Here is an 8,556-nt window from a genome sequence, read left to right on the forward strand (position 1 = left end):
CCCAGGCTTGTTAGAAAGCCACAGGCCTGGAAACAGACTGGGTACTTTTCTACCCACCCTCACTACCTCCGGACCACCAACTCAGGCGTCCTCCTTTCCAGAAGCTCAGCCCCTGCGAGGGATGCTTTGCTGGAGCGACGTCGCTTCGCCAGGGGCTGGCTAATACACGCCACCGCTCCTGGGAGCGCTGGCTTCTGGAGGGTTTCCTTCTCAAAGTGATGTATGAACATGGCAGAGCCCATAAGCAAGACAGGTGTTTATGGGATACCTACGGGCACCGGGAAATGGAAAGCACGTTAGTCCTGGCCCATAACTACTTAAAATTTATTCAGTATGGTCGCCACACCGCTTCCTCTAGCCTCGCTGTGGTCGCCATGTTAGTGGGGGAGTTGCTGTGGCTCCCTTCTGCCTCAACCACATCGCTTTGGTTGGGGAGGTTGGGGTTGAGGAGCGTCGATCCCGTGGAGGCGTTGGTGCAGGGAGGGTGGATGCGTGGGGGGGACCGGTCTCCCCCCGAGATCATGGAGAACTGATAGGAGCCGGCGGAGGTTCCATAGTAGAGGTGGTAGGAGGGCGAGCTGGTCTGGAACGGGCTGCCTTGGGCCTGCGACGAGCCGGGGTAGGGAGGCGGGAGGTAAGTGTGGTATCTCGTGGCCGTGGACATGGCAGACATACCTATTCCTATCCCTGAACTGACGGGCGTCGGCGTGTAGGTGAATGCTCCCGGGTAGTGCATCCGAGGATCGGAGATGGAGGGGAGCGCGGAGAAGGAGCGATCGATTCCCACCCGGGGGTCACTGAACGCAGTCAAGTCAGAAGCACCTGGGTGGTGGGGAAGGGAGACAGAGAACTGTTGAACTGGCAGAATGGAGGTTCATCTTTTTGAGGTGATAACCAACATCCAAACTCTGGTCTACGGTTAACCGAAGCGGTGCTGATACTGCCAGAACAGAACTATTCCTCACCTGCTCTCCAATGCAGTCATTGTTGTGCTCATGGGTCTGGATGTTTTGGATTAATTTCAGTAAAGCAGCAATTAAAGAGGGGTGCCAAGCTCTTGCCCTGTTTTGTACATGTATGTGTTTGCTCTTAGAGACCTTACAGCACATGCAATTATTTACACTTCCAGAGTGCCCTCATCCTCAGTGGGTGGGTGGGTGGGTGGGGAGCAGGGACACAGATGTCAAGCTCCTTGCCCAGCATCACTTGACTCACCACGGGGCCTAAATATAAATTGTCCAGCTTCTGCATAGTCTCTCCTTGCACCCAGTTTTATTTGCCGACTCAAATGAGAAGCTCCATGGTGCGGAGATTGTCCTTTGGCTACACGAATCTGCACAGGCGGGATTTACACACACAGGCTCAGCCCAGCTGTCAGCACTTAGGAGCACAGTTCCCCATTGACTCTCAACACTACCAAAGTCAAGATAAATCAGGTTCACTTAAGGTCTTCATATCTGGGTCCTCATATAATGTCTACATAATTGTTACTAACTTCTGAAAATCTTGGCTTTAATGAGCATGTAAAAAAGGACAAAGCAGAATGATGTATTTGGGGGTTGGCCTTTTTTCTTCCTTTCATGTGTGCTAGAAGCCTTTCTCATCCTGCTAAGTGAAATGTTTTATAGGACAGTCAAATTCTGCTCCGCTTTGTCTGACATCAGTGGAAGTATGCCCAGTCTCATCGTCTCCTTCCCTGGTGTGCAAGGATTAAACAAGCGGAGCAGATAATGGCCTCTTTAGGAAGGATCTTCATCATGACTCAGATTAATGGAAGGTGTCAGTCCCTAGAGTTGGCAGCTATGCATGATTAAAATAACAACAATAATAATTAAGAAAAAATCTTTCCAGAAGACAACTTCTCCTGTCAGACAAGACGTGGAGTCTGCAAAAGAGGAGCCATGCGCTGAAGGAAATACTCATGAGAAGAAGCAGAAAGAAAACAAAGCTCTTGGCTCTGACCAGATTTAAAGCTAGAGCAGACATACTCCAACGCCAAGTTCTGAAAGCTTGTCAACGACACAGCCAGCACACTTTGATGAATTTCTATAGATTTCTTAGAAAAGCTGTGACACATGCTGTATGCTTCCTTTTTGAGTTTCCCTTCCATTTTTTTCTGGAAGATTAATGGGACCCCTGAACACATTTCCTTCCTCTAGTCCCCGGCACCTTTACATTTAACATGGCAAGATACACTATGGTATGGAATGGCAGGAGCTTCAGAGTAGCTAAGGTTGAAGGTGGCAACTGACAACCTGCCAGATTTCAAATGGTACTTCCACACCTCATTCCTGAGAAAGAAATCAAACTTCTTGAAACTGCCTGGAAACATTGCTTATCAGATGAGGGTTTCTTCTGCCCAGTTTGGCAAAAAGCAGAGTAATAAGACTTAATGTCAAGGTGTTCCAAGTATGTCCCGTATCTTTGCTTTTTCTTTTGAGGCACCGTGTCTTTAGATGGTAGGGCCTAAAAAGACCCTCAAATTTGCTCTTTGTTCAGACAAGGAGAAATTTCTTAGACAGCAAGTGTGTGTGACGGTAATGGGATTGGGGAGAAAATATTGTGAAAGATTTTTCTGAGAACACCAAATGACATTTAACATAGAAGTAACATTTCGGAAGCATTACAAAAAACAACTCTTTGTTCTGACAAGGAGAAATTTCTTAGATAGACAGCAAGTGTGTGTGACAGTAATGGGATTGGGGAGAAAATATTGTGAAAGATTTTTCTGAGAACACCAAATGACATTTAACATAGAAGTAACATTTCGGAAGCATTATAAAAAACAATTAAGATGTGTAGAGATTAGCCCCCATGTACAGAATTAAGATGGGAAAGAAAGAATGCTGACATGTGAACGAAGCTCTTCTAGGTTCCTTCACAAGTCATGGAGAAACTATGCCTGCCCCTAGATAGATCACTTTGACCACGGGCACAAAAAGCACCGACAAGCCCTGGTGCTGATGCTCTACCTCCATGCTCACCATGTGCCACAAAAGAAACACAACGTGCAGTTACTCCACGCATACACGGCAATCTTCTGTTAGACTGTGCACTCCTGGGGGCAGCCACCATGGAAGCCTTTGGTGCTCATACCGTGCACAGCACGGTAACGGCCCTGGTACACAAGGATGACATTTGGGCACTACGGCAACGCAAAAAAATACTGCATTTCAATACTGAGTGCATTCACTCATTTGTGTGCCACCGCAGTCGCCACACTGGTAAAGGTAAAATGTGATTAGCATCTCCATTCAGCCTGATTCACGTATCCATACCTACATGTGCACATGCACCAGGCACCCCTGTATAGGGTTTGAAAATCAAAATAGCTGGTAAATATTAATTTCAAACAATTCTGTCAAGAAAAATTACTTTTCTAAGTAAAAAACTTGATGAAATAATTTGTTTTACTTGAAATCTTTTTCATCCTTCTCTGTTTCTGCATTTTGCCAGTGGAAAGCAGTGCAAAGGGAGGGAAACACAGGGGAGAAAGTAAAAAGGAGTCTTTTCATTTTAAAAGAAGAGCGTGTCAATGAAGAACGAGAATTTTATAGACCTTTTTAAAACAAGAAATTTCCTTTTTTTTTTTCCTTCTGAAAGGTTTCTTGTATTTTCAGCTATCTCTAAGATTTAATTAGCACCCAGACCTAACAAATAATTTACTTTTGGTGGGCATTGTCGCTGTGACTCTTTCAAAGCAGGCTCTATATGACAAAATAGGACAGGCTGGAGCACGTTCAAGTGATTCTCTCCGACCTTAGAAGAAGCCCCGAGTATTCAAATGAGAGCAATATGTGTGGCCAAAGAAGATATTTTTTAAAAAGTGGTGTGCAAATTTGAATTATATGGCTCTCATTCATTTTAAGAAAATTCCTGCTATTGAACACACACATATTGGTTCAATATGTGTGGGTTAGAGTCAGCAGATGGTCAGCTGAGTATAGTGGAAACCAGGGGGGTAGCTGTCACTTCCATGCTATATTTTCACGTTGGCTTGTAAAGCTCTGCAGTACAATTTGACAAAGATGTAACAAGACAATCCAGTGCAACACTTAAAATGTCAAACCCCACCATCCTGCAGTCAGTGTGTCCACCCATAACCTACTGTGCTCTGGTCTGAATTTAGAGCGAGGGAAGGAAACAGAACTGAAATATCTGTGGCATTCATTTCCTGGCAGATACGATAGCTCTTCAGCAACTCCGAACTATTTTTATAGTTCCATACATCTTCAAAGTGCTGCTTTCTCCTCTTTTTTTCTTCTTTTTTGACAATGATATGTTGGGCCCCAAACCATATTTCTTTACTCTTTGCACAAATCCCAGCAAAGCGTTGGAGAAGGCTTGCTGCAGAGGGCCCGCAATAGGCTTCACTGCAACCGGAGAAAAGCTGCGGCAGCACCCTAGGGCACTGCAACCGGTTTGCATTGGAGTCAGTCTCGAGGCTTCGGGGAGGCCTGGGGCGGGGGGACTAACTTTTAGGTACTTACTTGACAGCCGGCTTGAAAGCTCTGCGGTGAGGGATGTCATGCCGCTAGCCCTGCCGGGTGATATTGGCGTGGCGGGGTGCACAGAGGGGGTGGCAATGGAGCCCAGGTACTGGTAGGACTGGTCGTAGGACCATGGCGGGGATGGCTGTACTTGCCTTGTGTCTGGAAGGAAAAAGAGACCTATAGGCTGTTTTGAATGATAAAACTTTGCAATCAAATATGTGAACCAAACCACATGGTGGAAATAGAAACTTAAATGCCAAGACAATTACATTTCAGTTCCATAATCCCCTTTGTCAAGAGACCTTCAGATGAATTGCTTTCTAAAATATTATTTGTGCATCTGTGAGTTTTGATCGGTTGATTTTTTCTTGTGAAGCTTTTTGACGGTGGGCAGGGAAAAGCGGTCAGGGAAAAGCAGATTAAGCTTTCCAAGGTGAAAGACTATTCATTGCTGAGATGCATTAGTATTTCGGGCTGTGTGTTCGCAGCCCTTTTAGCCAAAAAGGCATGTCTTGCGTGGCACCAAAAAGACAAAAATACTGAACTGTGAGTGTTCCTGTGCAAGCGTGTAAGTACAGAGAGAAAAACAAGATGAAAGTGTGTGTGCGCGCGTACGCGCGTATGTTTGTGGGAGACAGAGATGGAGAGTGAAACTAGTGTCCTCCAGAAGGCAGACTCCTACGTGGGTGAATAGGACTGGGGAATTTGACTTCCTCAGGCTTTTGAAAATCCCAGGCTTAATGAAATGAAGAGGTATTTTGTATATCTATTTTGTATACGCTGAAACACAAAAATACAATTCAGAGTGATGGGTACATCTACTAGCAGTGGTTGAATTTCAGAAACAAAGCCTTACACAAACTCTATGGCACTGATAAGCTGAAAATGCAGACACCCTACAAGTACAGGCTTTCTGTAGAAATTGCTGCTTCTTGGAAGCAAAATCTCAAAATGCACAGATGCATAAAACATTTACGGAAAAACACTGACCTATTATTTTCTAGCCACACGACTAGTTTGGCTGACGTTTGAAATCAGAGATGCACGGCAGGGAATTTGTCCAAACCAGCTGCACCAATGCAGAAACAACTCCTTTCTGCTTATTTCATCTGTGCATGTGAAGCTGGCATTTTTCAGTGTATAGGAATGTCTAATTTTTGTATAAATCAAAGTGAGAAAGATTCCTCCCCCCCTTACCTACCCAGATTTTTTTCTACTATTGTTAGTAAAATCTTTTCTATTTTCTTCAGCTCTAAGAGCATTTTGCTGCAGCTTCGTCTAGCTAGTTGCCTTTTTGAAAAAAGCAAATGTTGGATGAACTGCATTCAGATAAAACTGACATCAGCACGGAAGGGAAATTTCCCAAGTCTGAGATGAAGGACTTCAATCTTCCATTAGAAAGCCCATCTGGAAATTATTATTTTGTTGTGCATTATGGAGATGAGTTTTACATTTTGTTTGTTTCATCTGTTTAAAAGGGAAGATTTATACAAAACTCCAAGCTTTTAAAAAATAACTAATGAAGTCACTTGCAGAATAAACTGAAGTCTTGTAAAGATTTTTCTGCTAACATATTCAAATTCAAATATTATTAATATTTAATTTTTTTTCAGGCAGACTTCCTTAAAAATAAATCCAGTTGACTCATGGTGTTTTAAAAGCAACATCCAATTGGATTAAATGGACTTCAGTAGAAACAAACAAAAAGACATAGGCACAAAGCCTGTCTTAGTCTGAATTACAACATCATCTCGTCGTTAATGTATGGTCAGTGTTTATTAAAGATGACAGGGAGACAGATGAGGGAATTCAGTCTCCAGGGGTAGCATTAGGATAAATACCACAAAGCATCGGCAGAGCAAGCATTGTAATGGTACGACACTGTGTGTTTCAGTTCTAAAATGGGGTTAATTAAATCATTACTCCCTTATTTCAGCACGCAATCCCATTGATTTCAGTTCAGCAATGAGGCCGAGTACCAGATTCATGATACGTGCGCTGGAGGGATCCCAGCCCAGGGACGGAAACTCCCTCGGCTAGTCCTCCCACCCGGGGAGCCCCGACGTGCTCTGCCAAGGCTGACGCCACAGGTGACAGAGCCTCCCCTCTGCCACCTCTCTCTCAAGGGCTCTGTCCAACACTGCCACTGCAGAAGCCACTGAACCCCTTTGGCTGGAAACGTTTTACCACCTGCTTTCAGGTGCCCTGTCCTTAGGTCTTGGCACTGCAGAGGGGAGGGGAAAAGTCTGACTTCAGAGCGATCTGGATATGTGTGAAGGGGGTGCTGCCACCCATCCTTGTTTTTCAGGCCGAAAGGAGAGAACGTATTGTCTGTTTTCTCCTGTTACAAACTGTCATTGCGTGGTGGAGCAGCTCTGTCTGCCACTTTTCTCCTGTTTCTTACATTGCTGGCTTTTCAGGACAGGAGGCGTGGTTTTGTCCTGTACCTTGCCCAGCACGCATGGGATCCTGGTCCATAAAACAGTCCCAAGTGCAATAAACACATGAACAGCAGTAAGAAGGTGCAGAAAAAGCCGCAGCAGCCGCCTCAGTGGCAGAAGAGGAAGCAAGACCTTGTCACGGATTTACTAAACACTGACAAGATGAAACTGAAATACGGTTTCTTTCTTTGAGTGCTACTAGAATTAGCTTTGTGCTGTGTCCAGACTAGAAACCGGTAACGGACCAAGTATGTGTCCAGTAACATCCAGAAAGAGTCTACCAAGGTACCTGACCTGCCTCGTCCATTTGCTGTTATTACTGACCTCTGAGGTACTTGAAACAGTGAGAGACAGCCCGAGAGACCCCCATTATTAATCTCCTCATCCCATTAAGTCTTTCTTAAGTGAAAGTTCAAACTACCAATCAATTTTCCGTCTTGGTTCCTTTATTCCCAATCCCCGTATTCGCTCTTAAAGATTGGCTTTTTGACATCAGACTGGTTAACACGTTGCCATCTATTCAGTGATGTTAATAGAGTGCATTATATTATATACGCATATTAAAGCAGGTTGTGCTGACTAACCCCAGGCGTCACCTTCACAGTTTTTTAATAACAAGTGGAGAAAAGTATCACTGCAATAGCATTTTTATGGCACCATTTCAGTATCAAGAGGCAGACAGCTCCCAGTAAAGGCAAGGTTTGCATTTCCAGCAGCTTCAGTAGGATCTGGATCAGGGGCCTCAAAGAGCATTTTATTTTTGTGATTATCTGCTTTTCTTCAGCTTTCAGGTTACCCGAAATTAAACTGGAATGGGTTCAAATTTGCTACACAGAAAAGCAACAAACCCTTTGCGAATCCACCTCTTTTCTGGTTTCAAAAGAAAGAGGTGCACATCTTGGAAGTTAGCAGCTTGGCATGGGGAACTGAATGTGTGGCTCTGTGTGGCTGGAGTTAATTTGGTGAAAATATGCTGCGAATAAATGGGAGTCGCTTCCCAACTCAGAGTATCTGTGAAGAGATTTGCAGGGAGAGCTACTTCAACAAAGGGAAATAACAGGGCTTTGGGCCCACGCAGTTTTAAAGCCAAATAGGATTCCAAAATCATTTAAAAGTGGATCAAAATAGCACGAAACCAAGGAAGTTGCTCCAGTTGGTGATCTGTGCCTAGTCCTCCCGGTATTTCTCCCATTAGCGAGGACTTTCCATCTTTGCTTTTTACGGTGTGAGAAAATGCATTTAAAACATGCAAACAGTTATTAATTGCAATAAAACACTCCAGGGCGAGAATTATGGTGCAATAATTCACACCTTGCTGCGTAGTCACGAGCTCTCGGCCTCTAGCCTCATGCCTAACAAGCTATTAAAGCAGAAAGTATTGAACCATCTTTCGTGCCTCGTCATGTTTTATTGCCACGAAGAGGTTGCGCTCCGCTTGTTTCAAAAAGTTGTAATTAAGCTGCACAAACGTTGCATAACGTTTAATAGTTTAACGACACTAAGCTTCGGCTAGAGACCCGGCGAAAGGAAAGCCGGCCTCCCGCTTTCACCATGCTCCCCTCCGGCCCCGGCGTTTGGCCTTGCTCCAGGCCTTTTCGCCGCAGGGAACCACAAGCCCGCCC

General features: G+C 44.6%; 1 protein-coding gene across 1 annotated transcript in view; it reads right to left on the reverse strand.

The window, feature by feature from the left end:
• Positions 1-328: 328 nt before the first annotated feature.
• RUNX1 (runt-related transcription factor 1) overlaps positions 329-8,556 on the reverse strand; it is a 183,361-nt gene continuing 175,133 nt past the window's right edge. Inside the window, exons 5-6 of the mRNA XM_009328026.1 lie at positions 4,491-4,652; positions 329-822 (exon numbers count right to left, since the gene is read on the reverse strand). Of these exons, the coding sequence (XP_009326301.1) occupies positions 329-822; positions 4,491-4,652 (656 nt within the window). The remainder of the gene's footprint in view (positions 823-4,490; positions 4,653-8,556) is intronic.

This window comes from Pygoscelis adeliae, unplaced genomic scaffold, assembly GCF_000699105.1.
Source record: "Pygoscelis adeliae isolate BGI_AS28 unplaced genomic scaffold, ASM69910v1 Scaffold154, whole genome shotgun sequence".
NCBI classification, from domain to species: Eukaryota; Metazoa; Chordata; class Aves; order Sphenisciformes; family Spheniscidae; genus Pygoscelis; species Pygoscelis adeliae.